Genomic DNA, 17,785 nt, shown 5'->3' with positions numbered 1-17,785 from the left:
AGAAAAACACAAATCGCCACACATTAATCCATTTTGACAACACAACCTGTAAAATAATAGGCTATCCGAGAAGTTGCGTTTAAAATGACACACCCATTACTTTTTTTTCACAAGTAACTTTATAGTCCTTATCGTTGGCTTTGCTCTAAACGCAAACAAACACAAAAATACGAACCATAATTGCGCAGAAACTTTTCCTAAGCGCATCCAATCCTCAGGAATCCGCTGAGGAGATCTCCAGATGTCCCTAAAGCAGATCGTTTAATCACCTTTGTCCGCTTTAGTTCACGTCCTGGACAGACTGCTGCGCTTTATTCCGTCCGATTGCAGTTTTCCAGGTTAAAAATGTACTTCCTCCGATGCATCATTGAGTCTGATGTGGTAAAGATTTCTCAGAATCAGCTCTTTGCACAACTTTCCATCGCAGTGACTTCCAGACGTGCTGCTACTCCCTGTGAGCGCTTATAACTCTGAACAACTGTTGCGCTTCAGCTGCGTTTCTCTGTTGAGTTCAGCACAACCGCTCTCTGCATTATCTGCAGGAAGAATGGCTAAATGAAAGACAGTCTTGCTTTCGTTTCAGAGGTATTTTAGCTTATTTTATTAAATGCAAAGAAGACAATCCGTCTGCTTAAAAACCGAGAACTTAAAAAAACAAACAAATGTAATTATCTATATATTTCTGCATTAGTCAGAGTACATTAGCTAAAATTAAAGATTGTTTTTTTGTAAATGCAAAGGAGACGGTCTAAGTCAAAAATGTAAGTATTTTAATATTTATTTCTGAAAGTATGCATTAGAATCACAAAGTCTTTGACAAGTTAACACAGTCTTTAGTTTCAGTAGCATTTAAGCTTATTTCATTAAATGTAAAGACAAAGTCTAAGAACTTTTATATTAAAGTTAAATTTCATTCATTCATTCATTTTCTTTTGGGCTTAGTCCCTATTCATCAGGGGTCGCCACAGCAGAACAAACCGCAAACTTATCCAGCATATGTTTTACGCAGCGGATGCCCTTCCAGCCGCAACTCAACACTGGGGAAACTTCCATATACATTCATTTACACACATAAACTACGGCCAATTTAGCTGATTCAATTCTCCTATAGCGCATGTCTTAGGACTGTGAGGGAAACCGGAGGAAACCCACGCCAACATGGGGGAGAACATGCAAACTCCACAAAGAAATGCCAACTGGCCCAGCCAGGGCTCAAATCAGCAATCTTTTTGCTGTGAGGTGATCGTGCTACCCACTGAGCCACCATGACGCCTCTAAAGTTGTTATTTTTATCTGATATCTATGTATTTAGATATGTATAGTTATAGTACTTAAAAGATTGTCTGTTTTGTTTTTGTAAATGTAAAAGAGACAAAGTCTAAGTCAAAAATGTAAGTATTTTAATATTTATTTCTCAAAGTATGCATTAGAATCACAAAGTCTATGACAATTTAACACAGTCTTTAGTTTCAGTAGCATTTAAGCTTATTTCATTAAATTTAAAGACAAAGTCTAAGAACTTTTATATTTAAGTTAAATTTCATTCATTCATTTTCTTTTCGGCTTAGTCCCTATTCATCAGGCGTCGCCACAGCGGAATGAACCGCCAACTTATCCAGCATATGATTTACGCAGCTGATGCCCTTCCAGCCACAACCCAACACTGGGGAAACACCCTTACACACTCTTTTACACATACACTACGGACAATTTAGCTTATTCAACTCACCTATAGCGCATGTTTGGACTGTGGAGGAAACCGGAGCACCCAGAGGAAACTCACAAGGAGACCATGCAAACTTCACACAGAAATGCCAACTGACCAAACCGAGGCTTGAACCAGCAATCTTCTTGCTGTCTTGCAACTGTGCTGCCCTTGAGTTTTTATATAGGAATGTATTTAAAATTCCTTACTGGCGAATGAGTAAAACCTGCTGGTTAAAAGCGTAGTGGTGTAGTATATATTTTAAAATATCATATATCATATAATATTTTTGCAATGTGGACGACATGGTGGCTCAAGGGTTAACAGACCTTTTTGAAACACAACAAGAAGGTGGCTTGTTCGAGTCCTGCCTGAGCCAGTTGGCATTTCTGTGTGGAGTTTGCATGTTCTCCCCATGTTGGTGTGGCTTTCGTCCGAGTTCCCCCACAGTCCAAACACATGCGCTATAGGTGAATTGAACTAACTAAATTGGCCATAGTGTATGGATGAGTGTATGGCTGTTTCCCAGTATTGGGTTGCAGCTGGAAGGAACTCGTTACAATAATTGTCGGTTCATTCCGCTGTGGCGACCCCTGATGAATAAAGGGACTAAGCTGAAGGAAAATGAATTAATTAATTTTTGGGATGCACTGTGATTTCTAAGTATGTTAACAAATAAATATTGTTATAAATAAGCTGTTAAAGATTTTGGGGATGTAAGCAGTTACATGTATTTTTGTTTTCATTTTACCACATTTTAATCACTACATTGTTCTTCATTGGCAGTTGTTTTGTTTTAGGGTAGATTACATGACTTTCCAATGTGGAAAATTCATTCTTTTTACTTCAGCTTATGCCGAGTTCAGACTGCAGGATTTAAAAAGTAGTCGTGTCTCAGATGTTTTCACACCGCATGACTATCTGAGGTAGCGTTCTGTCAGTGCTGTGTTTACACTGTAGGATGGATCAGCGACCGGAGAGTTCACACTGCATGACTTTAAAATAGGAAGAATCACAGACAACTTTGTCCAAACTACGTCTCACAACCAAAAAACTCGAGAAGTGACATGGAAACAACGCAAGGTCACGTAATATATCTTTCGTAATTAACTACATAATGGAAGAAGGCTTTAGAAACTTGTTGCTCACCTGCCTTTTGAAGAGAATTAACAATTTCTCAACTCTTTTACTTTTCGACCTGATTGTGATATTGATCAGACGACACATCACACAGACACAGGTGCTCCTGCCAAATTTACACTAGTTTTTCATCCATTTCTTGGGTCCAAATAAACTGAAACTGAGCGCTTTTAACGTCTCCCCCAACCTCCCGCTGGCCTGCAGGTTCCCGTACTAGTGAATGCTGCCCTCTCATTTGGCTGTAGGTAATCGCTGATGTTATTTTCAATCAGAACACATTTCACACAGCGTGATTTGAATCGCCGACTGCTCCAGATATTCAGCATGCCAAATATCTCACGTGCATCGGCGACGACTCTGCGATTCTCTCATATTACGTCCTAGATAGTTCATACTGTATGATTGTTACTGACTTGAATGAGCATTGACTTGCCTGTGATTTCAGGCATTTGTCAGCGATTTCTCAAAACCTGTCGGCGAGTCAAAATCAGGGCTAAAATCTTGCAGTCTGAACTCTGCATTAGTCACTTTATTCATCAGGGTTCACAGCGGAATGAACCGCCAACTATTCCGGCTTATGCTTTACAAAGCGGATACCCTTCCAACTGCAACCCAGTACTAGGAAACACCCATACACACTCATTCACATTCATACACTACGGCCAATGGGCTCTAAGCACAGCTAGAGTTTTAAAGCCAACGATAAACCTCCGGTGAAAGCTTAATGTGACTATTTTAAATTTCACAAGGTTGTTTTTACAGCATCAATGTTGTAATGTAATCACAATACATTCAGTTAAATAGACTTAAGCTTTCATTTATTTGTTTAAGCATTAAACGAGTTGAAAGACCATTGTAACCACTAGCGCTGTAAGTAGCAACTGGCTAGTGCAGAAATTCCATTGAAAATACTGCAGTAAAATAAACTGTCAGGTTTTAAAGACAAGGTGCGGGGAAATGGATATTAATGCAGTGCTTCTTGTCCAGTCTGAGACCCCCTTTGTATCGGATATCTAACAGGCAGTGAAAATCAATTATTTTTAAAGATATTAGATCTTAAACGTCACAATTTTGTAATGGAAAGACAGTTCACCGGAAGCCCTTGAGCTGCCTGGCTGAAAATTAAAGGTCAGTGTGCACATAGCCTATTTAGTTTATTCAATTCACCTATGGTGCATGTGTTTGGACTGTGGGGGACCCCGGAGCACCCGAAGAAAACCCACGCCAACACGAGGAAAACATGCAAACTCCACACACAAATACCAACTGGACCAGCCGAGACTCAAACCAGTGACTTTCTTGCTGTGAGGCGACAGTGCTAACCACTGAGGCCTAATATGGGACATAATAACAGAAATGAAAGTGTAGGTGTGTCCAAAATGTGCTTTAAAAATTTTTTGATAGATTTCGTCACACAAGAAAAGTCCTTGCGACACTGGAAAAACTTGAATGTTCAGTGCTTGTCATGCATAACGAGAGTCAATTCTCTGACAGCTTTCCTCGGGTGGCATTTGCTCAAAGGGAGCTCATGTCCTCTAGAGAACACCTCAACAGGTGTGTGAGAGTATGTGTCACACTCTTCCCTGATGCTCCAACTATTATTTATTTATTTTTTTTCAATGAATGCATGATTCATAATCAGACTTTTTCGTGCGAGACAGAAAACAGATGACGCATTAAGGGTCATTCGATGTATTTTACTCCACATCCTCTAGAGTAAATCTGTTTATTTATGGAAACACTTGGGACAAACTCTGTATTTGTGACAGACTGCACAACCTCACTGTGGTTTTACATTCATACAGTGATAAAGTGCTAAACATTTATTTAAAAGAGACTGTAAAATGAGTCAGAAATGTTTAAATTCAGTGCAGATCTGCTTCGTTACACGACTTTCATGACGTCTCTTTGCAAGTGCATCTTTAAACATGGAAGTTATGCATTAGAATCACGATACAATACAAAAAAACATCAGGAAACAAAACAGTAGAACCATAAGAACTCAATTATAGAGACGATTCAGATTGAGAAAGTAATATTATCATTATTTAGCTGAAATCAGAAACTCATTTTTGATTTAGTTCACATTTAAAAGTCCCACTTAAGGTTAAATTAACTACCATTACATCTACTGTACAGTAACAGTACATTGAAACATTTCATCATGAGGAGTGCAAGCGCTTAATTGACAAGGTAAATGCATAATTTTACAGGTTATGACCTGTGGTTTTAAGTAAATAATTACAAATACTCAAATTACTGTAAGTAGCTTTGATCAGGAATTGTAATTTACAAAATAGTTTTATAAATGTGTACTTTTATTTACCCTTGAGTATATTTTTAGTGCTGTATCTGTACTTTTACTCCACTACTTTCCTTCAATCTGCAGTCATTACTTTATTTTTTCATGTCTATGGTGATTAGAAAAATCAGCCCTGTGATTCTACTGCAGAAGGTAAATCGCATCATAATGAACTACCTCAAGACATGGATGATTTATAATTGCAGCAAATTGCTTGGAAGCATTAAAATGTCCAAGAAGATGTCAAATTTTTACACGCATTGACCCAGAGACTGTTTAGATGCATGTCACTGATGAGAAGATGACTGATGTTTACTGTATGACGACCGAAATGGGCTTAAACACCCAGCAGGCACAAGACGTCAACATGACGTCAGATTGACGTGGTATCTTAACGTCATGGAGATGTTGCATTTTGTTTGGAAATGAAAATCGGGTTGACGTTAGAACTCAACGTCAGGCCAACGTCAATGTCCAACCTAAAACCAACCAAATATCAACGTCTAATGATGTTACAGCTTGACGTTGTGTGGATGTTACCACTATGACATCTATCAGATGTTGGATTTTGGTTGCCATACCTGATGAATAAATGTCAGTCCAGAAAAACAAAGAAAAAGTGCTCAGGGGTAACTCAAATATTTGGTCGGTGCTCTTTGGGTGAGGAATTCATCAAAACATCAACAGAAATTAGTCCAAGGCACTCGGAAATTGTGTATCATTTAAAAAGCCTTTATTCACATGGCTTAATCTTAAAAGAAACCTTTAAAAGGTTTCTTTTAAGATTAAGCCATGTGAATAAAGGCTTTTTAAATTTTCCGCAATTTCCGAGTTAATAAATGTCAGTATTTGACGTCAATATGATGTTGGTTTAAGATGTCGGCTCGTTGGGTTTTAGTCACTTTCTTACAACCTAAAATCGACCAAATATCAATGTCATTTGACGTCATTATTGGACATCAAAATAACTTTGTCCTTAGATGCTGGCTAAACGTTGAATTTTGGTCACCATGGCATCACAACCTAAGTCGATCCTAATATCAACATCATATGATGTTGTGTGCCTGCTGGACAATAACTAGATGCACTACAGAATTTTACGTTTACACACACATGCACAGATTACATGTAAACGCATCAGCATTTCACAGAGTAATACTCACTATTTACTACTCTTGAGTACTTTTGAAAAGGGCTACTTTTTACTCATACTTTTAGTAGATACTTTTACTCTACTCGCACTACATTTTTAGGCAAGTAATTGTACTTTTACTTGAGTATGATTTTTCAGTACTCTTTCCACCACTGGTTATGAAATTTGGATCTAGGGCCCTGTGATTAATTGAACTCGTATCGAAATTGCGGTTTGAATTTGTGATTTCTAAATCGCCTTACAGCACAATTTTCCCGCAGTATGCCATTTGACCCAACAGGAGACTGAGCTTATTGACAAATAGCCTGCACAAACCGGGATGGTCAGTTCAACACAGGAGGACTTGATGCCAAACAAAGCCAACATCTTTGGTGTGGGATTACTTTGGATACAGGAAGGCTGATGCATCAGAGAACCAGGTAATTTGTAAGACCTTTCAGTCACATATCGCATCTAAAAGCATGTGAAAAGCGGAGCGTCGCTTCCTTCAGCATTTCTGAGCAACCATTAACCATTTTCTCAAAGGATGACAATCGAACAAAACATTTCTGCAGTTTCGATAGAAGTTATATAACTTCTCCTTTGGAAATAATGAACATGTTATTGAACGATATGCGAGCAGCCTATTTCACTGCAGCGTCACAAAGAGGTCTATGACCTATGCATGGCAAAAAAATCTGCGGATACCTAGAAATGTCTTGGGTCTGTTTTAGAGACTCGTTACAGGTCTTTGATAAAGATCTATGTGTTTTCCTTTGGAAATATGGTTTAGATTCATGCTGTAAAACATGTCTTAAACTTGAAATCGCAATACTGTTCAAGAAAATCATGATAGGTTTTTTTTGCTCATATTGCACAGCCATATTTGGAGCTACATTAACTAAAGTCACATTATGTTTTACAATATTTGGAGTATTAGGGTTGTACTATACCTGGAAAATATGTGATAGATATTGTTGTTGAGTATTGTGATTTAATGTCTTTTGATATATCATTTGCCTAGGGAAATGCTTTTAAATAAATCATTTCAAGAGTTCACACTTAGCTGATGACTGAAAATAAAGCGTATTTGGCATGCTGTCGCAGGAGAGAGCTCTGAGCTCCCTCCTGTTTGAAGAGCGAGAGGGGAGTTTGAGCACAGGTACAGGTAGGTCTTGAACTCCCCTTTTTGTAAACATGCTGAGATGTATCTAGCTAAGAGTTGTCGTAATATGCTATTTTGGAGTAGTCCGTTTACTTGAGGTGTATGTCTTTGAATGGTGGAAGTATGTCTTTGAATGGTACTTGCAATGAGGCAACAGTGCTAACCACTGAGCCACTATGCCGCCCTCTCAGGAGAAGAGGAAGAGTATCAATCAGAAGCACATGATTCTCTCGAAATTAGTTTATAAATAAAACCACACTTATGTAATACTAAAATAAACAAGTCATGGGCTTTTATTTTTCCGATTTAAATAAATCTAATTACATGTTAAAAGAAACTGTCAAGATGCAAATATTTAGATTTTAACACACTGAATGATTGATCATCTCAGCAGATATTCGGATTGTTGAATATTGTCACTGACTATGTTTACATGGACATCAGTCTTCTAATTATTTGCCTTAATCTGAATTAGACTATATTTTTTTAACGTTTCTTTCATGTTCCCATTTTACTTGTTGTAATACATAGTTTGATTCAATGTCATTGCGTCAGCATTCAATGCTAGTTTTCTTGGATGATTTACGCAACAACGTCATGTTCACCATGATGGCACTATATATGATTTTGGCCGTATCGCTTTTAATTTTGCAACAAGTTCAACTGCAATTAAATTCTCACACTATGGGTGCTAACAGACGATGATGGATACACATTCTCAAGCAACAGCCCACCTCTGACATTTCATTCACTAACTTTTCATTCATGCCCCCGCGACAAACTGAGGCACTTCATAATGTCCTTTTCATCCAGAATTCTCAGCATAGTCATAATTTCCCACTCGCACCAAAAAATGTGCTCTCTTGCCTTGAAGCCATTCTCATTTGTTTGTGGTCAAACGCCTGACAACTGCAGTCTGTGCGTCCTGTCCCAATAAAATGTAGTGAAAAGTACTACAGAATGGTAATAGTTTGATTGCGGTGTTTACACGTCTGTACTGCACTTCAATAATGCCGCTAATTTAGGAATACTACACATCTTCTATTTCTGTTTAGTTCGATTATGACTAGTCGGATTAAGGTCATCAACTATCGCTGTTTATATAGAGGACTCTTAATCAGAGTATTGTCCTAATCGCATTGAAATCTGAGTATTGCTGTCCATGTAAACAAACTCATTCTCTTCTCTTGTTTCGATTCTTGCCAGTAAGGCCAGGGCTTTGGTGTGTCCCAGCCCTTAGTATTTATTTTCAGCTCTTTTCTGAGCCTCTCTGTACACCTTTGGGCTGATCTCTAGCCAATAGTAGAATAGTTCCTACAGAGGAGATGGGGTGAAATACGGTAAGGTTCCAATTGATTGATCAAATTTGGATAAACCATCTATGCATGCAACACACAAATGCTTGGCACATATAATAAATAAAAATCTTTGCACTTCTGTTCTGTTCTGTTGTAATGACTATTACATATATACAACACCCTCTGAAATTCTGGGTTGCTTAACCCAATAATGGGTCAAATATGGGCAAACCAAACCATTAGATAAAGCCTATTTAAATTTTCACACCTCTTTGTTATATGGAAATTAGATGTTATACACCTTACAAAATTTTGGGTTGTTTAACCCAATGTTGGGTCAAATATGGGCAAACAAAATCACTGTGTAAAGTGTATTTAAATTTTTTGCACCTCTCTGTTATATTGATATTACATATGTACTATACCTTACAAAATGCTGGGTTGTTTTAACCCTATGTTTGATCAAATATAGGCAAACCAAACCATTGGGTTAAGTGTATTTACATTTTTCGTACCTCTCTATTAGATGGATATCGTATATGTACTACACCCTACAAAATGATGTGGTGTTTTATCCTAATGCTGGGTCAAATATGGGCAAAATGAACCATTGGGTTATATGTATTTACATTTTTTGCACCTCTTATTTGAATATCATATGTACTACACTATGAAATGCTGGGTTGTTTTAACCCAATGTTGGGTCAAATATGGGCAAACCGAACCATTGGGTTGTGTTTTTGTTTTTCGTGCCTCTGTTATATGGATGTTAGATATGTACTACATACAAAATGGTGAGTGGTTTTAACCCAATGTTGGATCAAATTTGGGCAAACCAAACTATTGTGTTGAGTGTATTTACATTTAAAAGAATAAATTATGTCCATATCTGACCTAATTTTGGGTTAAAACAAACCCAGATTTTTTTTGTCTGGAAAACTTCATTCTGATTGGTCAGTCATGACATTCCAAGATATGTTATTCCCAGATAACAATGGCTAAATAACACCGGCTCATCTGGGAACTTTGAATCACCTTCACTGTCAGTGAATACGCTCATATCCATATACTTCTACATACATATGTATCTGCTTAAGTCACACTGCAGTTTTTGGCTTTTTTTGACTGTTTGTCGCTGTCTTGTTAATGAGTAAATTGTAGGATAGTATACGCTCCATTCAGCCGGTTTAGTTTCTGTCAGCTTTGCGTTTTTGACTGTTTGGGGCCATCTTGTGTTTGAGTAATGTGCAGGTTAGCGTAAACTCCATAAACTGTTTTCGTTTGTCAACTTTGTGATTTTGACTGTTTGGCGCCATCTTGTGGCAGAATAATACGTAGGTTAGTGTATGCTCCATCAGCTGTTTTCATTTCTGTCAGCTTTGCGTTTTTGACTGTTTGGCGCCAACTTGTGACTGAATAACATGCAGGTTAGTGTATACTCCATCAGCTGTTTTTGTTTATGTCAGCTTTGTGTTTTTGACTGTTTGGTGCCATCTTGTGCCTGAATAAGTAGGTTAGTGTATGCTCCATCAGTTGTTTTTTGTTTCTGTCAGTTTTGTTTAATTAAATATTGAATAAACTATTATGGCCTATAACAATATTTTGTCTTTAATTTGTACATGTTTTGGCAAGTACTCATGTAATAAGCAGGATAAAATACATCTAGGTCAGGCATGTCCAAGCTCGGTCCTGGAGGGCCGGTGTCCTGCAAAGTTTAGTTGCAACCCCAATCAGACACACCTGGGCTAGCTAATCAAGCACTTACTAGGCTTTCTAGAAACATCCGTGCAGGTGTGTTGAGGCAAGTTGGAGCTAAAATCTGCAGGACACCGGCCCTCCAGGACCGAGTTTGGACACCCCTGATCTAGGTGGTTTTGATTTCGCAGAATAAAGACCTTCAGCCTTAAATAATAGTGCTCTGCTACACTGTCAGGCTTTATTCTGAGATAACAACCTCCTTGATGTACTTTAATCCTAACTTATCCCTAACTTATCATGATAACGTTTTTTTTTAAATATTGTGCAGCTCTAGCAAGCAGCTCGTTTTCTTAATGTAATGCATAAAACAGTGCATATTGGACCAGAGATGATGTGTGTAAAATATGTACTAACAACACCGGCGTAAAATGGATTAAAGACAAAAGAGCGTTTGGGTTGTTGCAAGCGGTTTGTATATCTGGTGTTATGTTTGTATCAGAGATGAGATTGAACATCTTCCCCTCTCTATTTTCAGTTAGTGTCCATATCTTCATCCCCTGAATCCTCGACGAGGAGATCTGCATGTTGGGTGTAGTCAAACGCCGGGAAGCTTATTGACAGCTCTCTCCATTTGCTGAAGGTCTTCTTCTTGGAGCCGTATGTGACCACAAAGTTCTTGATATGGAGGCAGGGACACTCAATGCTTCTGTACAGCATCATTGAACCCCATTGCTGCGCAAGAATGAGACAAAATGTAAGTTTTGAATTGTGTAAGATGATGCAGAATATGTACTTTTATAAGTACTAATAAACAGCCAATATCGTAATATTAGGCAGGTAATAAGCCACTAGTTAAAAGTGAATTGGTACTTAAACAGAGTAAGAATTTACAATAAAACTTTAGTGTGAGGTTGGTTACTTTATCTAGCTTTGAGACAGTTCTGTGAAGTTCACATTTGTGTCTGTTTCCTGCTTAAGCTGACTTTTGCCAAACCACAGTTAATACTCAGCAGTGTTGCAAAGACTGTTTATTTGAAGGGAAGAGCTGAAGTCAGCTTTAGCACATACCTGTCCACATTTTTTGCACGCAATGACTCCGTTGGTCTCGTAGTCCAAGAGTCGCTCTTGTAGTGACGCATTCTCTCGGACTATAAACAGCTTACTGCACACATCAATAACATTAATTTTATCCTTCACCACTCTCATCATGCAGGATGAACATCGTTGGCAACATTTCTGAGTTGCCTTAGAATGCAAAAAACAGGTATTTGTAATAGGGCTGCACGATACTGGAAAATTATGCAGTATTGTTGATAACGATATTACATTTCACTTGAAAAATGCTATGTTTGTCAGGGTGACCTCAGATCTTTAAAGCCTTAAATTCCATGGTATAAAAATAAGGCCTTAATTAGTCTTTAATCAGTGTTTCAAAGGTCTTAAATGCAATCAAACTGACCCCTTAAAAAAGATTTTGTTTCTGTTTTGAAAAGGAAGTTATAATTAGATTGTTTTCAGTTGTTTTATACTCTTTCTATATAGTAGAGTGCGAAGCATGGCAGTTAATTAGTGTTGTGTGCGTAAATTCTGTGCTATAAAATGATTATACTTTACAATTGGTCTTAAAGGGCACCTAAATTAGCCCTTTTTCAAGATTTCAGATAAGTCTCCAGAATGTGTCTGAAGTTTCAGCTCAAAACACCCATCAGATTACTTGTTATACCTTTAAGTATATTGGGATTTTCTGCTCTGAACACTATGTAGCTGTTTTTGTTGCCTGTGCCTCTAATGCTAGTTCTCCCACGCCCACCGTTCCCATGTGCCTGTCAGAGGGTGCCTCAATCTCTCTGGCTATGTCAGATAAGCAGCACAGTGACAGACATGAAGGAAGCAGACCTCACGTAACATCTGTAAGAAATACTGCAATTAGAACTTTCCCAATGATTACTTGATGTATTTGTTGTGGGGTTAATGAGTCGATAAGAATGATGAATAATTTTCTAACGCATTATTAAAATCCAAAGTTTTGCTTGTTAACTTTACTTAATGCACAGTGAGCTAACATGAACTAATGTTATTTCACTTAACATGAACCAATGTTAACTAAGATTAATTATTATCGTAATGTAATGCTAATTGTTTGTTAATGTCAGTAAATACATCAACTAATGGACTATTATTTTAGTGTTTCCATATATTTTTCAGATCTAATTAATTCTAATGCAGGATAAAAAAAAAACAGTATCAAGGTGAAAACATTTAGTCTCTAATACGTTATGAATGAGTGAAAACCTTTGCATTTATTCTGACTCTGATTGACTTGTGATTTTTCCTCTCGCCATAATGCTGTGTTCACACCAGACATGGTATGTGCGAATAAATCCGTAACCATTTTTTATTTTTAAATAATTTTTTATGGGTGTTTCACCTTTATTATGATAGGACAGAAGAGATTTCATACAGGAAAGCATTGGAAACAGAGAGAGCGGAAGGATCGGCAAAGGACCTCAAGCCAGGGATCGAACTCGGGTCGCCGTGAGCACGTCAGTGCTACAGTATATGTCGGCACACAGTACCACTAGGCTATTGGCGCTGACAAATCCGTAAACATTTACAGTTTACTCGCTTCATTAGCGTTTCAAATTTGCTCTATTCTCACATCAAATTCACTTCACAATAGATGCGGATTCGCGTCATGGGCAGGGCTCCTGTCTGCCCGGAGACTCTTGCTTCAATGCTAAATGGCTAACATGGATTTAATTGAGAGAGTAGCTGTGATTTATGTGTTTTAGGAAGACTGAAATACAGTGTAGATTTGTTCGACGCCATGTGTGAGTCCATTAGATTCTTTCAGAGGTGCACCCAGTCCATCAACTCCTCCAGAAACTATACCTGTGTGATGGAGACTTTCAGCGGTGCTTCTGACTGAGCCGAGCCCAGTTTGATGAGCTGTTGTCTGGTATTGAGAGGAAGATTTCCCCTCGGGACACCAATAATAGGTGTTGCGTCATAATCACGGCCATACTAGAGCAAGCTCCTGATTGGTTAATGCGGCACGAATCTCCATTCACGTTCAGATTTTCCAACTTGAGCACGTCAAACGTGCAAAACACTCAATCACACCACTTCATTTGCATGAATCACATCATTCATGCTGCCTCATTCACGCAAATCGTGATGCAGGATGTCTATTCGCGTCTATGCATTGACTTAACATGTAAATCACTCGCGCTTGAAACTTCATCCGCGTCTAGTGTGAACGCACCATTGGTGTTTAGTGGTTCAGCTTTGGGCCACTCCAGCCAATAGCAGAACAGCAACTACTGGCAAAGGATAAAGATGGTAAGAGCCAATCTGATTTAGATGAGGTCAAATTTAGATGAACAACAATGCATAAAATAAATGTAATTTATCACCCGTCAACCATACATACAGGTGAAATCAGAATTATTCGCCCTCCTGTGAATTTGGTTTTCTTTTCCATGTATGTCCCAAATTATGTTTAACAGAGCAGAATTTTAGTGTAAATTTTACAGTATTGCCTATAATATTTATTTTTATGATGTAAATATTTTTATATTTAGTTATTTCGACTAGAATAAAAGCAGTTTACATTTTTTAAAAACTATTTTAAGGTCAATATTATTTATCCCCATCATTATACAATAACTTGCCTAATTGCCCAAACTTGCCTAATTAAGCCTTTAGTTGTCACTTTAAGCTGAATACTAGCATCTTGTAAAATATCTAGTCAAATATTATGTGCTGTCATCATGGCAATAACATTAGTTTTTAGAAATTATTAAAACTATGTTGAAAAATCTTCTTTCCATTAATTAAAAATTGGGGAAAATAACTCAGATATTACATATGATGACCGCATCACAATAATTTTGCCATACATTGTGCAGCCCTAATTTGTAATGATAAAGTCTTTGGGTTTTTACCTGAACTGATTGGTAACATTGACATGGTGCATGTTCTCGATGATCTCAATATCTTCTCCAGAGCACACAAACACACTGCACTGCCTGCAGCTCAGGCTGATTTTAGACGGCGGCTCCTTCATCATTCCCTTCTGCTGTTTCTTTTTGGTTTTGACCCTCTCCTCCATTATGGCCTGGATCTGAAACTCCTTGATCTACATAAAACAAACAATTTCTTATAAATTTTCCCTGAAGGTAAAAAAAAAACACTTTAGTTTACTTATAATATTGATTTCCACTTCAGTTTTCTTTTTACTAGAACCCTGCCTTTTATCGAGCATTCTCTGTTCTGATTGGTCAGATGATAGGCTTTGTCTAAGAGGCAGATCTATGCACTACCTGACAAGTGTTGTTGTTGATCCCAGGTGTAAGGGCTACAAATAATAACTTGACTTCTAGTTAATCATTGAAAAATGGCATAAGGTAGAGTTTTCCGTTTTATGCTCTGTTGAACTGCATCCCAATCATCACAAATACTGCAGAAGATCTACTGGAACCAGCATGGACCCAAGATTCTCATAGAAGTCAGTCAAGTCTGGTGAAGGAAAAATTATGGTTTGGGGTTACATTCAGTATGGGGGCGTGCGAGAGATCTGCAGTGTGGATGGTAACATCAATAGCCTGAGGTATCAAGACATTTGTGCTGCCCATTACATTACAAACCACAGGAGAGGGCAAATTCTCCAGCAGGATAGCGCTCCTTCTCATACTTCAGCCTCCACATCAAAGCTCCTGAAAGCAAAGAAGGTCAAGGTGCTGCAGGATTGGCCAGCCCAGTCACCAGACATGAACATTATTGAGCATGTCTGGGGTAAGATGGAGGAGGCATTGATGATGAACACAAAGAATCTTGATGAACTCTGGGAGTCCTGCAGGAACGCTTTCTTTGCCATTCCAGATGACTTTATTAATCAGTGATTTGAGTCATTGCAGAGATGTATGGATGCAGTCCTCCAAGCTCATGATGGAGTCAGACACAATATTCATTCTGTTTCCACTGCAGCATGACCACATATTCTATACTGGACATTGTTTCTGTTCAGTGACAAGACTTTTGTCTAAGCAAAGTCAGACCTTACTGTCCTAATGAGATCATTAAAACTCAAGGCATGATCATATTTTATTTTGGTCAAATAAGCGTAATCTAGAGGCCTTTGCCTTTCATATAAGCCACTTCTGATACCAAATGATCAACTAGAAGTCAAGTTATTACTTGTCGCCTATTCAAGTTTTAGAAACAACAAGACTTTTGTCAGGCAGTGTTGGGTATATGTTGAGGGACTCTTAATTTTCAGTAACTCAGTTAAAGCGCTTCTGGTGAACTATGTTGTTATAAAATCGGCGCATTTAAAGTCTGTTTTCTTTATAAATAAGTGATCTTCACTGCCTGATTGATATACAATGTAAAGTGGTTCTCGATGTACAGGAAGCACTGCATTAAATTGCATTTCTGCACCATGTTTTTAAAATGTGAATTTATTTTCTAAATTTTTAATGGAGTTTCTGTGCTCGCCTGCTGATCCTGAAGATGCTTGCATTTAAACAGCTTTTCATCTCATTTTACACTTGAACAACTAAATGAATAGTTTGTTTAACTGATTATATTTTAATTACATTACAACATTGATGCTGTAAAAGGAACCGTATACAATTTTAGAAAGTCACATTAACTGTTCACCGGAAGTTTATCGGTAGGGGAAAAACACTAGCTTTGCATATACCCTATTGGGGCAATTGCACTGGTAACCCATTGTGCTAAATATAAATACTTTTCTTTACTGATTTGCAACCGGGCTGCATCATTGTAATTCCAAAACATACAATACACCTGTTAATAATGTAAATATATCCTATCTATTAAAGTGTAGACTTTTATGAACTGATTTGATTTGCTCCATGTTGCCAGATATAGTCCTTATTATACAATGTTCTGCTTATAATTACACTATCTGGCAACATGTCAGATGCCATCAGCAAAAAGCATACAGTAATGCTGACTTCAGTGTTGCCACACCTCATAATTTTCATGCCAGCCCATAAATCATTTTCCAGATCCTAGCCTCTGCTTGGTCTTTTTTGATTGGTCTACTGCTTGCACCACATGCCATAAACGTCGTCTGTTATTAAAATGTCTGAATTTGTTGTCCTCAGCACTTGTGAATACAGTGATACAAACAGTAATGAAGGCATTGGTTTGTTAGTTTTATGTGGAAGTGCATGCCAAGTGAGTTTTCGCTGTTATTTAAAGCAGCTACAGTGTATGAGGTGACAGATGTTGTTCATGCTCTCAAAAAATGACGTTTGCTGTTTGTTCAAACTACTTATTTAAAATGAGCTGAAACCCAATTCTTGGTTATTTTTGAGGGGGGGGAAACTTAATTAATTTATTTTTATATTTATTTTATTTTTATATTGATTTTATTTTTATATTTATTTTATTTTTAGATGTTTTTTTTAATTTTATATTTATTTATTTTATTTATTTATTTTTTAGTTTTATATTGTATTTATTTGTATTTATTTTTACACTTATATTTATTTAAATATTTTTATGTTTATTTAATTGTATTTTTGTTTATTTATTTTTCATATTTATTTATTTTTATATTTCTTATTTTTATATTGTATTTATTTGTATTTAATTTTACACTTATTTATATTTATTTATATATTTTTATATTTATTTAATTGTATATTTGTTGATTTATTTTTTATATTTATTTATTTATTTTTATATTTTTTATTTTTATATTGTATTTATTTATATTTATTTTTACACTTTATATTTATTCATAGATTTTTATATTTATTTAATTGTATATTTGTTTATTTATTTTTTATATTTATTTATTTAATTTTACATTTTTTATTTTTATATCGTATTTATTTGTATTTATTTTTACACTTATTTATATTTATTTATATATTTTTATATTTATTTAATTGTATATTTGTTTGTTTGTTTTTTATATTTATTTATTTATTTTTACATTTTTTATTTTTATATCGTATTTATTTGTATTTATTTTTACACTTATTTATATTTATTTATATATTTTTATATTTATTTAATTGTATATTTGTTTGTTTGTTTTTTATATTTATTTTTATATTTTTTATTTTTATATTGTATTTATTTATATTTATTTTTACACTTATTTATATTTATTTATATATTTATTTAATTGTATATTTGTTTGTTTGTTTTTTATATTTATTTATTTATTTTTACATTTTTTATTTTTATATCGTATTTATTTGTATTTATTTTTACACTTATTTATATTTATTTATATATTTTTAAATTTATTTAATTGTATATTTGTTTGTTTTTTATATTTATTTATTTATTTATTTAT

The 17,785-nt window shown here is 36.1% G+C and overlaps 2 protein-coding genes and 1 long non-coding RNA gene across 3 annotated transcripts in view; 1 reads left to right on the top strand and 2 right to left on the bottom strand.

The window, feature by feature from the left end:
• fap (fibroblast activation protein, alpha) overlaps positions 1 to 532 on the bottom strand; it is a 34,511-nt gene extending 33,979 nt beyond the window's left edge. Inside the window, exon 1 of the mRNA XM_056465937.1 lies at positions 176 to 532. Within this exon, the coding sequence (XP_056321912.1) occupies positions 176 to 178 (3 nt within the window). The 5' untranslated portion in view covers positions 179 to 532. The remainder of the gene's footprint in view (positions 1 to 175) is intronic.
• A 10,195-nt stretch (positions 533 to 10,727) lies between these two features.
• The window catches only part of ifih1 (interferon induced with helicase C domain 1), a 71,335-nt gene continuing 64,277 nt past the window's right edge, over positions 10,728 to 17,785 (bottom strand). Inside the window, 3 exon segments of the mRNA XM_056465936.1 lie at positions 10,728 to 11,172; positions 11,509 to 11,602; positions 14,388 to 14,581. Of these exon segments, the coding sequence (XP_056321911.1) occupies positions 10,972 to 11,172; positions 11,509 to 11,602; positions 14,388 to 14,581 (489 nt within the window). The 3' untranslated portion in view covers positions 10,728 to 10,971.
• The window catches only part of LOC130235364 (uncharacterized), a 34,060-nt gene continuing 27,383 nt past the window's right edge, over positions 11,109 to 17,785 (top strand). The window contains exon 1 of the long non-coding RNA XR_008838388.1: positions 11,109 to 11,194. This is a non-coding gene — a long non-coding RNA (uncharacterized LOC130235364). The remainder of the gene's footprint in view (positions 11,195 to 17,785) is intronic.

The sequence above is a fragment of the Danio aesculapii genome, chromosome 9 (assembly GCF_903798145.1).
Source record: "Danio aesculapii chromosome 9, fDanAes4.1, whole genome shotgun sequence".
Lineage (NCBI taxonomy): Eukaryota > Metazoa > Chordata > Actinopteri > Cypriniformes > Danionidae > Danio > Danio aesculapii.
Note: the sequence above shows the minus strand (reverse complement) of the source record. Positions and strands in the feature narration are given on the sequence as shown.